The sequence below is a fragment of the Cydia amplana genome, chromosome 2 (assembly GCF_948474715.1).
Source record: "Cydia amplana chromosome 2, ilCydAmpl1.1, whole genome shotgun sequence".
In the NCBI taxonomy this organism is placed as follows: domain Eukaryota; kingdom Metazoa; phylum Arthropoda; class Insecta; order Lepidoptera; family Tortricidae; genus Cydia; species Cydia amplana.
Genome location: NC_086070.1, coordinates 18,120,404 through 18,138,872, shown reverse-complemented (window position 1 = coordinate 18,138,872; position 18,469 = coordinate 18,120,404). Strand labels below are relative to the sequence as shown.

The 18,469-nt window shown below is 35.6% G+C and overlaps 1 protein-coding gene across 2 annotated transcripts in view; it reads left to right on the top strand.

The window, feature by feature from the left end:
- The window catches only part of LOC134659516 (dorsal-ventral patterning tolloid-like protein 1), a 109,347-nt gene that overhangs the window by 39,956 nt on the left and 50,922 nt on the right, over positions 1-18,469 (top strand). For both annotated transcript variants that reach the window (XM_063515187.1, XM_063515179.1), the window contains exon 3: positions 4,790-4,885. In XM_063515187.1, coding sequence (XP_063371257.1) covers positions 4,798-4,885 — 88 coding nt within the window. In that variant the 5' untranslated portion in view covers positions 4,790-4,797. The remainder of the gene's footprint in view (positions 1-4,789; positions 4,886-18,469) is intronic.

Sequence of the window (18,469 nt, the reverse complement as noted above, 5' to 3'; positions counted from 1 at the left end):
AAGGCGAACATAATATTTGATTAGAAAAAAAAATGTGTCGTTCAGTGAAAAAGGGACCTTGGAAAAATTTATCATAGAGCCTCTCTTTTGTATAGAAGCATAGTTAATTCCAACCACTCCATGGACTCCATGGTCCCTGTTCTCAATGAATAAGAAGTAAACTGTAAGTATTATTTAATCTACTTACTTATTACATTATAGAATAATTTGCCAGTAACTGGCCGCTTTAATAACTAGCCGCTCTAAACTAAAAATGAATTCTATTCACCTATAAGCAGAATTCATTTTAGTATAAGGTTCCAAAAACTGGCCAGCTTTCAATAACTGGCCACTGGCTAGCCTAAAATGAATTTTTGGTTTTCGGAGGCTAGTTACTAAAAGTGGCCAGTTACTGGCGAATTACCCTACCACACTTTAATTTTGCGTCTTGTGTCGTTATACAGTTCCTTCCCCAGACACATAAATGCGTACATTTCATCATTCATGTAGTTGAATCGCGTTTTTTATTCCGGTTTGCATTTACTTCTGGTCAGTTTCAACCATATTCTGACCAAAGCAGGTGTCAGACCAGTGTGGAACCCGTCGTCTGCTTCTTGCTTCCAATCCCAAGAAGTCTGACGGACTGAGCAAGTTTGACGACGAACTAACGTCTGAACCTAAACATCAACCCCTCGGTACACTGCGCGTAATAGGGCATTTATATGGCTCCCTTTTGTTAGAAGTATACATTATTTAGGTAATTAAGGTATACATTATGGATTTTAATAATAAAATAACTTAGCAGTGACTTAATCTCACAGAACAGGTATAACATTATACAACTCTTCATTTCAATATCCCGGTGTAACTTGCCTTCTTCAATATTGCACTTATTACCGATCATATAATAACATTTTAGTATTTTAGGGGAATGCTTTTAGCCACTGCTATTGCTCCATCTTGTAAGAGCTTGAATCCTTGTAGTGGTTTGGTTGAACTCTGAACAGATTCCATGCTTCGAATTCACTTTTTCTCCCCTTTCCACTGAATGCTCGAAACAGGGGTAAGACTTCCGCTCTTTTAGGGTAAATAAAAGATAGTTTACTTAGCTTATAGAATAGATAATTTTATTAGCTTAAAATATAATTCCATGACCTGGATGCAATGGTGTGTCATGTGATATAATTGTGTTTTCCACTGTGTCAACGTGAGCCCACAATTCCTGTAGTTGGGGAAATATTTGTACGCATGAATCTAGTCTAGCTGCTATGACTACGTTCGTGTCTACTGTGCGTATCAATACCTTGCAATGACTGTTTTACAGCATCTGCAACTAGGGCCATCATATTAAATGAATCGGACTTTTCATGGTTCTTGGAGTATTCGGAATCTCACGAGGAACATTACTTGTGACATGTTTCTCTGCACAATTTCGTGATGGCATAAATAAGGACTTTTAACTCTTCGAAGTTTTGTCAACACAGTGTCTCAAAATGATTTACCTAGTGGTAAAGAAATGAGTTTCACTAAAAGATCAGTGGTTATAAGTGAAGCTTACCGTCATGGTAAATTAAACTCTAATTTATTTCTATCGGGCCCTGAAAAACCAGGAGTCGTACTCGTATTCCAAGCATTCTCTCGATCGACCTTGTAATACTGTAAGCTCAATAAGACTTGTGATGTGGGTACTACATGATATATATCATATATATTTAATACATACACTCAAAACATCCATAGGTAATTCAGGAGGAGGATTCACGATAAACAGACAAATAAATGCCTTCTAGAATTTGAACCCGGGTTCCCCATTTAATATAAGGTGTATAAAAGTGAGATCTAAGCATGGACCCTTTTTAGCCTGGCCGATACAAGGATTCAAGCTCCTACAGGATGGAGCAATAGCAGTAAATAAATAGCATTCGCCAAAACTTTATTATACCTTTATATGATGATAGGTGAAATAACCTTGTAAAGTGATACTTACAGATAAAGCCGTTGCTAAATAATTAAAAAATGCCCGAAATAATTCTTTACATGAATCGACTACTGAAATAGAAGCAGCCTTATCAGGATAGGATTATATGTTTGGGGTCAGACTTTAGTTCCTCTTTAAACTTGCTCAGTCCGTCTTCTTGGGAATGAAAGCAAAGAGCAGACGACTGTTTCCAAACTGTTCTGACAACCCTGCTGTGGCCAGAATATGGTTGAAACTGACATATATACGTGAATGACGAAATGTACCCATTCATGTGTCGGGGGAAGGAACTGTATTAATACACAAGACGCAAAATTAAAGTGTTGTATAATGTAATAAGCAAGTATAATTATTAAAGAATACTTACAGTTTACTTCTTATTAGTTAAGAACAGGGACCATGGAGTCCATGGAGTGGTTGGCACTAACTAAATACGAGTATGCTTCTATACAAACACGAGGCTGGCTGTGATAATTTTTTAAGGTCCCTTTTTCACTGAACGACACATTAAAAAAAATTGTACGCTTTTCTATCTTTATAATAGAATCTACAACAATAAACAATACATTTAATCGGTCTCCAGAGTGTGCACTTCGGATGTTGTCTATATCGATGCCGATGTCGGTAAAAAGATATTCACCGGCGCGAGACGATATAAGTTTTTTTTATGCAATTTCCTTTTAATAAAGGTTAGTAAACGTTATGTTTTTAAAATCTGCATTAAATAGGCTTTATTGTCATATTTTTTGTATGTAGAAAAACCAAGCAGTTTAATTTTGACAATAAATAAAAAACAAAAATTACACTTCCAAAATTAGATTTTATGTGTTTTTTTATTCTTTTTTTCAACAAATTGCAATTTTTTATACCAGAAATGAATTCTACGTTATTTATTTATCCGAAATTGATACCAAATATGACCTATTAGCTAAACGGGGCCTGTTAGAATTTTTAGAATGAAGCCGGGCGGGGCGCTACTTGACCCCCCCCCCCTCTCGGGCTTAAGCGGGGGGTCCCTCGGGCTACCGATCTTAATCGGCTTATTTTGATAGAAGGAACAACTGTGCCAAGTTTCATGCTTTAATCAAGCAAAAAAAGGTCATTTCACTTAACACCCTCACTATTTGTACGCCGGGTCTTAGGAGGATAGGTTCACGAAAACTAGAGCAGGACGAAAACTAGCGCTAGTTTTCGTCCACTAGACGAAATTTGAATATAAACCTATTGCTGCACAAATTTTAACTTATTGCAATGCTTAATGTCTAAACTAAACAATATATCTATCTAGTTATTTGTACAACAAGTGATCAAAGTTTGATATTTCTTCGAGTGCTTATTTTGAGTCCCGTGCAAGCGAAAGATTCTATAATAGATTCACGAGCGTAGCGAGTGAATCTAATTTAGAATCTTGAGCGTAGTAAGGGACTCAAAAGCGCACGAGATGTAAATAACTTTGATCTCGTGTAGTACACAACATTTTTCACCTCAGCGCAGTGAGAACATACCTATTAGACAACTTGAAAAATGTAATCCTTGTTCATCACTTAATACCTGCACTCATGTTTTCTTAAGATATACAAACAATTAAGTTTAATTACCGCAATGGAACACAAAAACAAAACGTAATAATAAATTCCATTAAAATAATATAGAAATAACAAACATTAACTAACACTTCAATCGACAATTAAAAAAAAAAAATCTTTGTAAGATACGGTCCGAATTGCGGATACGTACTATTTGTCAACTATGGTAGAAATTCTTAAAAGTAAAATAATTAATTTTGCGTGATGATCTGTGTATTTTTTGAGTTCGTTATTTTAATTGTACAATAAAATACCTAAAATATAGTATTTTATCAGTTTTTATCAAATCTTAAACTTTATTTTTATTTATTAATTATTAAGAATTCATACTCGTACGTGGTTTGGAACGATGCGGTCTGAAGTTTTTCGGGGGTCTATTATAAACCGTGAATATACTGTTGAATGTTGTTTTAACTTTTTTTTGTCTATTTCTTTTTGCTAACAGTGTGAAAGGGACAGAGATAATAGAACCCAAGTATTTCGAACTTTTATTAGACCCCGCATGTTGAAATGACATTTGACTATAAAGGTCACTTGAATGTCATTTTGTCTCACTCAGTGAGCAAAATCGCATTTTGCTCACTGTTTTTAAGAATCAAAGTACCCTTGTTCGAGCTGCTAAGGTGAAAAATATATTTCGCTAGTAGCAAATTAAACATGAAATATATTATTTGCTAATCCGTCAAGTTGACGAAAACTAGAGCATGGACGGAAACTAGCGCAATGACCCTACATGGTGGCATTTCAAATAACCCGATTGTCCCGACTGACTATATACATATGTCAGTGAACGTATGTGAACATATGTTAATTTTAAACAAAAGCTTTTTTAAATTGATAACTTATGTTATTAACTTATGTTATTATGTTATTAAGGCCTACTTGCATCATTCCACTAACCTGGGGTTAACCGGTTAAACCTGGAGTTACCATGGTTACCAGTACAATGTGCCACTGAGTTAACGGTTTAACCGGTTAACTCCGGGTTAGCGTAATGGTGCAAGTGGCCCTAAGATATCGAGTCAAGCTCGTCCTAATCTACCGGGGCAGTTTACTATTGTACGATTAAACAAATTGTACTTGTATTACATCTGAACGAAATCGTTTAATTTTCTTTTAGAAATTCGTGAAATAATAATAAATGTGACACAACTTCGGGTATTATTTTGGTAACCTGCCTCACTCAAAAATACGTATAAGTAGTAAGAGCTACCTTACACATTCATTATAATACCGTTATTTTTAGGACACAGTATGGCCGCGGCACATTGGCACAACTCGCTGGAAGGCCTGTCGCTGTCGCTCTTATGTCTCTTCGCCGCTACTCTTCAAGTCACAAGCGGTAAGTTATTACATAGTTGTTATAAACATGTGGGTTTTCATCAGAATTTCTGTTGAAATTGCAGATGGAAACGTCCTTCTTGCACTTGAAGCATTATAAGGACCCTTCTGTGATGGAGAGCCATATACTTAATAATAATAAATCATACTAGAAGTTCGCTTCGAACGGATACCTCACGAGACTTGTGTATATTAAAATATAGATTAATCCACCTATTTTTTTAACCCCTAAGCCGATCTTCCTCAAATTACAGCTTACCAAAAAAATTTCGCTTCAGTCAGATTTCATGAATTTGTTGCATAGTGCAACTTGAACTAAGTTCTATTGAGAACGATCAAAATGTATGTCGTCGGCGGATTTTAAAAATCCAATCACTATAATGCTCATTTGCTCGTGAGATAAGGAAATTTACATCTTGAACATATTTTTTTACCAAACACCTTGCACTATCATTCTATAATCAATTCATTACCCATCTCGTTTTGGATACTTCCCCAGTAACTTTTCCCAATTCCTTATATATAAACGTAACCCTTATGTCCATGTATTACGACTCGCTACGTGCCAGAAATGTAGAGTCGAAGAATTCTGTGATATAATAAAATTGTATCGCAATTTGAACTGTATGAAGTGATGATAAGATATAAAATCCGTTGATGTGAAATTGTAAAAGGTGAAAAGAGTGATTTGGCGGAGCTCGTTTGATCGGCACATCTGCAGTTTTGAAGGGTCGATATACGCACATACCTACATAGCGGGTGGATTGATTCAGCTTTCGCAAATTGGGTCCTTCATGCCTTAGAGCGAGATACACTGGGTACAAGGGACTTGTTACATATGAGAAGTTGGGTTCATTATAAAAACGTTCTAGGAGTTAAGTGATAAATAAGGAACGGAAGGTATAGTTGGCAATATAAGCTTATATACATTTCAGAAACTTATTAAAATCAATACGTAAATAATATATATCTCATTTGTGTAGCGCATTTGAGCTGGCCACTCAATGAAATTTTCTTCTAGGCTTAAGGCACACATACCTACCTATAGGTACAATACTAGCTGGTACCATTTACAATAAAACCACGAAGAGTTACAATACAATTCTTGATTTCCCTTTTCCTTTCCTACAATAAACAGGATGCGCATTCAGAAATGTAAAATATGAATTCCTATTTGATTTCATTAATTTGTGCGCTACTGACACACTACACAGTAGCGCGCGCGATGTTATATAATGGCATTGTCGTGGCTTCTAACCTCCGTGGGGACCTGACATATACCGACTGACTGACTGGCTGACTGACATACATATTTAGGACGATAGAGATTTAATTTCAAAATTCGACATGACAATTAAATACAAGACAAAAATCAGACCAGTTCACAGCCAACCGAACGATCAGATCATTTTAATTGTTACTCAAATATCGATAAAACATATTAGTTAATATTTAAGTGTTTCAGTTTAGTTTAGTAGTAATTACCTTGACGCGCTCTTATTCTCTTAACAATAAAGTTGCGTCAACATTTTGAACAATTCGCCCGCTTAGCAACTATTGCTGCTGACTGTACAATCTACTATTAACATTAAACAAGTGCGACCGACCAGTAGTAAATTAATAAGTTGATAAGAGTAGAGGGCTGCTCGTTCGAACAGGCAATTTATATTTTAAAATTTAATTTCCGCTGTTCCGATCAATGAAAAGTTTCAACGAGTAATCAGTTTATCGGATTGTTACGTAGGTACAATTAATGCAGTAAAGCCAGAAAAACGTTTTATACTCTGTGATTGACATGGTTTAATTTTATGTATTGTGTTTATTAAGAGGATCGTTAATGGATCAAATACAGCTTAATATATATGTTTAACTAAACAATACTTAATTATTGCAATAGCAAGTGTGTAACTTTATTTAGACATCACAGAAGTAGGTAGTGTAAATTGTTAAGAAGCGTAATATCATGTCATTTATCACATCACACTCAAATAAAAATAAGAAGGTACCTATGTCAAACAGTAAGAAATCAAATGACATTATGTCCAACGCAGTGCACCTCAATAACGATAAGACGAAGATCGACATTCGACACGAACCCAAACCCGTCGCAAAATTAAAACACCCGAAAAGGACCGCGAAGTGGAAACCCTTCGGGACGGCTCACTGTGGTATTATCACTATCTCTTTCCGATATACGCCGACGTCGTATTTCTATTTCGCCGAGGAAAGACGATCAATAAGGAATCGTATTGTGAATTGGAAGGACATGGCGTGTGGGTATAAAAAAGCTAAAGTACCTAGTTTTAGTTTTAGTTTCAGTTTGTAAATGTCTGTTTTATGTAAAAGGCTGTAAATGTATAAAAAAAAGATTTATTATATTCTTTTATATTCGCTGCATTAAGTATTTATTTAATTCTTTCTTGCCCTTATTTCAAATGAAAGTTAATAAAATTAATTAATTAAACACAACCAACATAAAAAAACGCTTTGGTCTGGCTTTACAAATACAGCGGATAGTTTTTAATGCTTGTTCCTCTGCGAGATTGCAGCTAAGTGTACAGTGCCCATATATCTAGACATGTCTCCGACGGAGTTATGTATGTAAGTAGGTTTCGCGTCCGGACGCCGCACCACGTGGAAGCTGCGCCCCGGCGCTGCGGCGCTATTCCAATCTTTCACCGAGCCCATGCCAGTCGAATATTCTTGCAAAACCAGTTTACGCGTAGATACACGCGTTCTAATAGATTCCGAGATCTCGAGAAATTCGAGAATGGCGCTCGCGTAACAAATATGAATATGCGCCGCTGGTCTTCTTTCACTTGCCTTTAGCACTTTTGTTGCGTCCGTCCATTTGCATAATTACGAAGTCCTCCAAACAAGTTCCCATTTTTCGCTACAACGTCGTATAAATGCTACAGCTAAATGTGAGTTTATTTTGACACGGTTTCATCTCATAAGCTTGTGTTTTTTTTTGCAAAAATGTTTGCGGAATTTCGCATAGAGACGTTTTCTGTGTTTCTCCGACGGTTATCGTAAAATGCGATATCGTAATGTTCTGCTTCATATGTACGAGCATATTCTAATTGTACATGGAGTCGCCATCAGATATATCGGAGCGGCCAAGGTGTTCACAATATCTGAACACGCACTCTAACGCCCTGACAATAAAGGCGTGTTCAGATATTTGTGAGAGCCTTAGCCAGTCCGATATATTTGATGGCGACTGTACACTTATACATGCCTGGGTATATATATGTATCACAGTAACTAATCGACTAATCTCCATAGATATTCCAATCCTACTTGCAGTTTAACTCTGGGAACACCCAAGATTCGATTTAAATGGGTAGATACAATTCCTCGTTCTATATAGGTAATAGATTCTGGTTTCTAATACAATTATCTCACAATTGAGCCTAAAACGAAGGCTGAAATCCAGCTCAGACTGTTACAAAATATCACCGCTAATTGTACATTTAACACCGTGGGGAAAAGCTTTAACTGTACGGCTACCATCAGTTTGTCACTGACATAAACGCCGTCGAGAACGTAATTTACTTTCTATACATCTCGCTCGTACTCGCTTTTTTTTATAGAAAGTAAATTACGTTCTGGATAGCGTAAATGTCAGTTTTGACACTGTCAGTGACTCATGGTACGGGCTCCGTTCAGTTAAGTATCACAGAAATGTATATGTGTATATTATGTACTATATAACTAAAGTACCGGGCTGGTGCTTGCTCCTAATAAAAGCTTATGTGCTATTTGTTATTTTCCAGTTGTATTTTGGTCGTCTGGAGGGGCGTCCTCCAGGTCGCTGCACCAACTTCCCAAATACGCTCCTTTTGCTTGACAATCATCTCTCGTCCATTCAAATGTGGAAATATATGAAGGGTGAATATCAAAGCGGCTCGGAAATACAGTTCAAAAGGAATCTTTGGTGCAAGATCTGCTTAAGACAATATTGTTGAACGGTGTCCTTGCCGGGAACTGCAGAACTGTTATTTTAACACAACTGCAACGGCAACGTAGGCGCTGTAGGCTGTTCAATTCCGAGAAGTGAATATTCTCAGCTTAGCTTGTACTAATGTCCCTACTTAAGGTTGGCATATTATCTTAGCAGAAAGTGCTGCATTTTTTATTTTATTTATCAAAAGGAAACCACGGCACTACCATATTGGCTCAAATATTTTCATGTGAGGGCCGCGACAAGCACAACGTTACATGCCTTACGCTTATGCCGGCCTACTTGATGGTAACTCACGGGAACTAAATGGTTGCTTGAGAGATAAAAATGCTAAATTTAGTACTGACATTGGATTATTTATTGTTATTTAATGATTGAAAATGTATTCATTTTCCTTCAAACTGTTTCTGGCGTGTAATGTTTTGTGTGCATTTATGAAATAAATGTACATGAATATCTAACTCAGCCGTCACTGAAACGATCCAGATTGGCTAAAATCAAATTAGTTATTAACCGTCTCTGAGACATGAGACGCCCGCTGGACGAGTAGGTAAGCGTAATAGGGTAATCGTTTAATGTCGTTAGGTCACTTCGCGTGATATACGTTACATTTCTGATCGTTGCAGTTAAGATAAAAAAATCTTAATTTTGAATACCTACTACTACTTTTGAATAATGCATTAGTTTATATCACTTCCTTACTAATATTATATTATAAATGACAAAGTAACTCTGTCTCACTTTTTTACACTTATGAACCCATTCAGATGAAGTTATTTTATTTTATTTATTTTTGATATGAAGTTACGAGCAGATGCTAGTATGGTTATTTAACTCCAAGATCAAACTAATATATTTCTGTGACCTACTTAAATCATCGGTATAAAAAATTATACTTTTTGAGTTAAAATTACATGTGTTGTATAACTTGTATATTGGTAAACAACTACTCCTACCGGCGGGGCTACGTCGTAGCGTCCGCTACGCCACCTCTCCGGCGTAGCAGCGTAGCATGAAATAGTAGTGTCAAACGTACTTTACATCCTAAACTTTACTCATCCTAGAGATCAATTCAAACTTAAAACTGCAGTGTATAAAACCTTAACTTTTAAAAATATTTGTAGAATTAAAATTGACATTTCGGCATTAAATTATTTTGTTGATATTTTTAAAATAAAAACGTATTACGTAAACGTAAACGTCAAAAAAAATTAGAAAAAATAATAATTTAATACAATACATTTTTATATGAAAAATAATTGACACTATTTAATATTGTTGAGAAGAAAATAATAATAATGTCTAGCTGGTTGGTGCCATATTAAATATTTATGATAATACATTTCCATAACGTATGAAATGTGGTCACATAATGAATATCCAGTATATTATTATTCTCTTGCAGCTTACATTTATGAACTTTTGTAGTCTTAACGCTTGTAGGTACAGAAAACAGAAATCAACCGAGTTATATTCGAAGAATCTGATTTCGGAACGTTTAATACAGCTTAAATATTTATCACAATAATAGTATATGAATTCAACGTGCTTTTAGAAGTAAATATGACAACAATTCATCGTAGGTATTCTTCCTTTCATAATAATTATTATATGACTTTATCGTAAATGGCGCTTACCTTGATATGGTAGGTATAAATTAATGAGGTAATTAAGGGAGCAACAACATTGTAATAAACCTCAGATACATTTTATAACGATGTCATAATCTTTGTAAGAAAATCTTTTAAATCTTCTCCTGATTTGTAAATGGTAATACGTGGCCTATTTTGTACGAGGAGGTATACTTACCTAGTACATTTCTTCGCTGCGCCGTCAGCCGGATTCTGACAGTTCATTCTTTTGCTGCATTCATCCATTTTCATTCTTCGAGGCTCAGTTATTCACCACCTTCCACTCTATTTTTTTCATTCCTTATAACAAAAACATTCTTAGGCAATATAACATTGAACTGAAATTTAATTCGCCGTTTATATTGATTTCGGGACGCTCACTAACAGTTAAGTACCTAGCACTGAACTAATTTAATTATTTTTGGTGGTAAGAGAATATAAACCTCCGCAAGAATTTGGAATAACTTAATTATTAGTCAAGTGTCTGAAATCTTAGTAAAACTTTCAGCAATGCAGTTAGCAGGTGTTCTGTACCTCCTTTGTTCAAATAGAACTTGGTGTCCTCGAAAGGAAAAGTGTATCTTTATTCGCGTGAAGAAGACTGGTTGCGCTGTGTTATGATCTACAAATAACTTGCGGCGTCGAATGTTATGGACTTTTTATAGGGCTTGTTTGTTTTCTGCGGACTTTCATTCAAGGGGCGGATCGGCTTTATTGTTGTGTATAAAAATCTTAAAGGAATTCATCTGGAAATCGGATTGCTATTTTTTTATTTTGAAACGATGATTCATTTGAGCATACAGCGGGGTGGAAAAAATTTAAAGATCTTCTCCGGTTAGAACCTATTGAATTAACACGGTTGCATCAAATACTTATTGGAATAACTTTTTTTAGGTACCAGATAAGTTACTAGGTACCTATGTAATAAACATAATTATATGCTAAAGGTATACGTAACATACGTTCTATGCATCTCGCTCGTACTGACTTATTAGTGTGAGCGAGATGTATAGAAAGTAAAATACGTAGACGTTAGCGTATATGTCAGTGTTGACAATGTCAGTGAGACGTGGTACGGGTATATGAACAGTTTTTCTCGGAAACTTTCGTATTTGTCATGCTACTTCAGTCAACGTCAATGGTTTTTGTACTGAGACTGACTGATATAGCAAGACACGTTCGTACGTTTGCGTGTAGGTAAATACGATGGAAAATAATTATAAATAATATACTTACTGTATATATTAAAAACATTGAAACGTCTAATGTAATCTGATAAGCTGTTTGGGTTGCAGAGCTAATCAAATACATAGTAGTATAAACCCACTTTTGTGTCGATTTACGTGAGCGTATGTGTAGAAAGAAATATTAACCTCACTTTTTGTTCGTTAAGTAGGTAAACGATGTAATCACATGTGGGTACAAAGCTAGTGTTTCGTTAGAGGTCGTGATCGCCAAATCCCGGCCATTCTCGTTAATCCCGAGCCGTCGGGCCTCCTCCCAGAGTTTACACTAAGCTTCCTACGGTGCCATCAATTTGTTTGTCTTTACTCCCTTCATATAAAATCCTTTCCTCAGCACAAGTGTTTATTTAAAAGACAAAAAGTTTTCAATCTGAACAAAGAAAGTTTCTTAACACCCCATAACAGTGATTGCTCTGACACTCCTTATAAACAATAAATCTAGTGTTCTACTTAAACCAAAGAGGGCTAGCAATTATTTATGCACGTAGTTTTACTACTTAAGTAAAGTGAAAAACCATAACATAACTGCTTTCGTGTTTTCTAAGCCTTAAAATAATGCACGTAGGCGAGAAAAGGTGTTTTCGGCTAATCCATCTCGGAGGCGATGGGCGGGCACGGGCAGGCCGCGGCGCGGCAGTACCCGCCAGGACTCCGCGGGCGCCGCACCCCCCGCCGAGACAGGCTGTGGCCCAGTCGTGTATTTGCCACTCGAATAAAAATAATCATTTATAAAATTAAAACCGTATTCGTGACTTACATTTAAAATTTATAGAATTTTTTGTAACGTTCGTGTAATTAATCGATTTCAAATAGTAGTTTTAGATAATTATTGTGGTTTACAAGATATATATAGTTGTTATTTGCTAGTGTTATTGTAAAAAAGCAGGTTTTGTTAATCTAATGTTTAAAACCTGACTGTAAATAGTACCTACTTATTTGGCACGGCACTCTGGTAAATATATTTTATGTTTATTTATACAAAATTTGGATACGTCTTAACATCTTATTTTTGTCTTTAGCATACTGGAATTACGAGAACAATTAAAGATTTTATAACCAATAAAATTAAATATTATAAACATTTATAGTTACAATTTGATACTTAGACTTATATAGAAAACTAACTTTGAGATAATTTGTATCTGATTTAGTTTTATTTCATAGCAGTCCAACAATTTGACTTTACAATGAATTATCAAGATATCGCAAGACTAAGCAAATAAGCAAACTAGACTTATTACAGTTTAATTGAGAGACTAGGGCCCGATTCGGATTTTGTAATAGACATCTGTTAGATATCTTTTAGACATCGCCAAGATACGATAACGATATGTTTAAGATCTAAACTGTCAAATTTGACATTTCCGCAATTCTGGAGATACTACTGAACGATTTCCACAAAATATTACTTAGAGATCTAATTCACATCTAATAGATATCTAACACGATCTATCGTAAGTACAAGTGACATTGGTTGCCCGAATTGCGCTGCAAAAGAGAACTAGTTGAAATCTAAACTATAACGTATCTAGAATGGATCTAGTACGTGTCGTCTCTTGTGAATATCTTGAAGTTCGAATACGGCAGTTACTCAATATTCTGAATGATTTATTCTCTTTTGGGAATTACGTCTTCAAAAAGATATTAATACGAAGACTCGCCACAAGTTAGAGGTGGTGTCAAGGTTGCAAAAATCGTAGAATAAGGACAGAGCACGACTGGTCGTTGTCGTTGCGATATGTAAATTTAATGTCTAACCAACAAAATGTTCAACCTGATACAGGTTCCAGGACCTTCTTAAATCAATCAAATCTTACTCAATTTTCATTCATATGTATTGCATTTTATTATTACCGTAGACAATGTTCAGTCATACATCTACATATTGTCTACTGAGGGTTCCAATTTAATTTTCTGCTCCACCACATTCGGACTAGGCCGAGACAGCACCAGCGCGATTGACTGTCAACCCTTGTCACCACTACTATTGATACATTACGAATTTTGCTCCTAGACCGTCAGCACTCGATTGATTTATTTAGGGTGCAGTAGATTCAGAGAGCGGAGTTTTTGAAAAGTCGTAGCGCTTTTTTAGTTCACGATACGGCTGCCAAAAATTTTATAAGCAATCTTGAGGCCTTTCCAGAGGGACATTATCGATTCAAATGCTGAGTTTTTGACTTTCGCTCGACAGAAAAATCACGAACATAGGTCAAAATGCACATTACAAACACAAAAGCTAAAAATATGAAAAATGCTTCTAAAATTCGGCAATATCATGTTTGTAACAGAGCAATTACTTTTTTAATTATTTAAACGTATATTAAAAATCAAAAACATAATATTCGCGGTCCCGCGCACGTACATCCATGCCGGTCACGCTTACGGTCAGCCAGCCCTAGCACATGATTGGCGAGATAGACTACCCGTCCCTCTTTTATTATCATAGTAACATATATTATTCGTAAGAACTATTATATAATCTGTGACATAGTTCGAAAAAGACGAGTATCCTATCTCCCCGCGAGATATTGTCGCGCCAATCATGTGCTAGAGGTGCAGTGAGAGTGAGAGAAGAACATGCACCTATTAAAGTAGTGCTATATTTGCCTATCTTTTTAACAATGTCATTGTCAGTGTAATATATATTTTGTTTGTAGATCAGATAGACACGTGTTACGAAGACGGGGGAATTGGGCCGTTGGAACTAGGTTTAGAAAGGTCGATGTCTATTTCTGGATACCTATAATTTGAAGTGTTCGTGTGAAACATTTACACAGCATTTACTAATAATAAATGGAGACATCTTGAATGCTTGTCACTATAGATTTTCTCTTCCCCTTATTAAGTTCTCTCTCTTTCTAAAAATCGTAAATGTCAAAAAGACATGAGACCAACTTTTACCGACTTATTAACCAAAATATAACAGATAGCATTAGATTTGTCCAACTAGCAGCGTAATATTTTTTTTAAGTAAACAATATTGTCGTACTTACGGCGAATTGTTTTATATTTAGGTAAGACAATTACGGGCACCGACGAGGGCCCTCGGCCTCGTCCAAGTTGTCCAGCAGCGTTCTTAGCCTGCTTTTGGTCAGGGCTTCGACTAATGAGACCCAGTAAGCAACTAAACAAAAATTTCAACAAAATTGTATAGCGTGGTGTAATTTATTTTAGAAGTATTAAGTGACAGCAGTGGAAGGAGAAAAAATATCACAGTCACCAAATGCGTAGAATTGAGAAAAAAATGAGCAAGACCAATTTTGGAGTCGAAATTTATAATATGTTGTTGCTACTTAAATGCGTACCTACCACCAACTTACTTAGAAATACTATAATCGTAAAGAGAACTGGGAACAAGAACAAAACTGTTCCGTAGTATTATTTATTTACCATTTCTTTTTTTAATTTTAATGTCAGAATTTGTTCATTTTTATAATAAAATTCGTAATAATTTTACAGAATAATAGAACAATGCTTGACTAGTTACGTTAGGAGGATCAATAAACCGTCGCACTTGCATCATCTATCTAAGCCAATTAGGGCATTTGATTTGAAATAAATTTAAATGCCTTCTTAATCTTCTTATTAATATAGCCGTTAACTTTTTGTTGCTTTTGTACCCGAAAGAAGGCATTCAGGGTTGGGCAAAATACTGGCTTCCACGTATTTGAAATACAAATTACAAAATACATTTTTAAAAGTATTTGAAATACAAAATACAAACTACTTTGGTGACAGGTATTTGAAATACAAAATACAAATTACAGTGTTTAAAATAATGTATTTCAATTACAAAATATACCTTTATTTATTTTTTTGTTTAGCATTTAGTTTTAACGTTAACGAATATCCTTTCATATAAACTTATAGGGTCATTGCGCTAGTTTTCGTCCAGCCAGCCTATTATGGATAGCTTTATCCATCTTTATCCACGTGATAAAATAACTGTCACTGTTTAACACCGTGGGAAAGAAAGTGACGGACACCGTTTTATCACGCTGTCACGTAGACAAGAACGACCATCATATCCGTACTGCTCTAGTTTACGTCCACTTGACGAAATTTGAATATATACCTACATTCCTGTACAAATTTGGACTGATTTCAATCCTTATGTCTAAGGCGTCTAAGCAATATATCTGTCTACATATAACAATGATATTTCGCAAAAAGGAAGCGCTGGTGGCCTAGCGGTAAGAGCGTGCGACTTGCAATCCGGAGGTCGCGAGTTTGAACCCCGGCTCGAACCAATGAGTTTTTCGGAACTATGTACGAAATATCATTTGATATTTACCAGTCGCTTTTCGGTGAAGGAAAACATCGTGAGGAAACCGGACTAATTCCAATTACGGCCCTAGTTTACCCTCTGGGTTGGAAGGTCAGATGGCAGTCGCTATCGTAAAAACTAGTGCCAACGCCAATTACTGGGATTAGTTTCCAAGCGGCCCCAGGCTCCCATAAGCCGTGGCAAAATGCCGGGACAACGCGAGGAAGATGAAGATTTCGCAAAAAGTAGTAAATTAAAAATGAAATATATATTTGATAATCCGTCAAGTCGTCGAAAACTAGTGCATGGATGGAAACTACTGCAATGACCCTATCCCCTAGATTTAAACGAAAAGTTCCACGCAGAAGTTGACCTAATATAGATCCAGTATCCAGCCAATGAAAATTGTATCTCGGCTGGATCGGAGGTTCGCGGTCGGCTCACAGCTTGGGCGAGAGATTAGACATTTTAGGATTATAGAATTTAATAAAATGTATTTATAGAAATGTATTTTGAAGCTTGAAGTATTTGAAATACAAAATACTAAATACATGTGAGTGCAGTATTTGAAATACCAAATACAAAAATACTTTTGAGGTAGTATTTGAAATACAAATACAAAATACTAATTTGTATTTCAAATACGTATTTCAAATACATGTAATTGAAATACTGCCCAACCCTGAAGGCATTAATATACTTACTGGTTACAATAATACCTATAATGCTCTATATATATGTATAACTAGAATACAAGTTGTTACTGTAAGCGCTCGTGCAGGTGTTGATAAGGCAACATGGATAAAATACATTATTTCCCTTATCAAGGTACTCGAACCTATTCTGTTTAATATAAGGCGAAGGTATTTATATTGTTATCATAATAACGGGCTTCAATGGCGTTTGATATAAGTATTAAAATTACACATTATTGTGTTGGTTACTACTTAACTAACCATTCGTTATGAGATATACCAGGCACATAATTGCTTTTCAGACGTAGGTATTAGACGGAATTGAAATATATTATATAATATAAAATCCAACTTTACCTATGCATACCTAGTCATAATTAGCCAAAGTCTCGTAACCAATAAAATTGTAGTATACTGTATGGAATTGACATTTGTTTCTGAATACGGCCTCACTACTCCTCATAGTCTATTATTAGTAACCGGCACTAATCTAATTTCGGTCGTTAACAGCAGGATTCACAAACCTATAAATCAATACAGTATGTGGATTATGCTGGCTGGAAGTAATACCAAAACTAATAAGCCGTAAAGACGTAGATGGGTACCATTTAACCCACTGGAACTATTTAATAATATTGAGAATATATTTAAAAAAAAACATAGCTACAACCGAATACAGAACCCCCTCCTTCTATGAAATTGAAGTCGGTTAAAAATAGGAACGCACCTTACTTACGAAAGTTATGGTAACGCACTTTGCGTTAATTACCCACCACCGAGTGCCAATTAGGAGAAAGCGGCCTGAGGACACGGTTTATTGTTAATAACCGCTCCGTTCATAATCTCACTCAGGTTTATGGATACAGGCTCTTACAGTGGCACGCTGCGAGCGGGCTACGGGAAAAGGTTTCGTAATGGCTCACCTTTCAATACTTATACGTAATAATCGAGGCCGTACATAATGATTATAGTATGTCGTTGAAAACACAAAGGCCTACATTAAAATTTGAGGCATTGTTGTTAGACAAATTAACATCATTATTATTAGGGATCGGACGGACGAGTGCAAATGACATAAACATAGGTAAGGAATAGGACTTATGTCATTCATAAATTTCATAATGGAGTAGCTACACAGTGTGTGGCCTATAACGCGGGCGAAAAATTAAAACGTAGATTCTACTCCTCAAACAATAAAACTTTTGTTCAACAACTTTTTGAAATGATGTAGTCTTAAAATTGTCCCTTTTTCAAACAAACTAAATAATATTTTCAATGTACTTACTTTAAATTCCGTCTAATTGACATTGCCCGTCAGTCTTGTCACCGTACAGGCATAATCAATTTCGTAATACATTGCGTGTTCGATTAAATTTTAAAGTGTTTTAAAATACAAACCACAAGTTATTTTTAAAAGTCGCTGAACAAACATTGTCTAGTTTGAGGAGTAGAATCTACGTTTTAATTTTTCGCCCGCGTTATAGGCCACACACTGTATATACATATTTTATACAGTCGATACATTTGTCGATGTCTTAATTATTTTATCGTTATTAATATTGGTTTCTGGTAATAAATTATTTACTTAATAGATGTAAATAACAAATGTTGAGTGATTTCATGGGTTTGATCGTTTATACGTTCATTGTTTCATTGATATACAAATGTCCACATTCTTAATAATTCTGAAGACGACTTCGAAACCAGCCGGCCTAGCCAAGGTGACAATCGCTATCCCTTCGACAACGAAACGCTTTGTGTCTCTCTATTACTCTTCC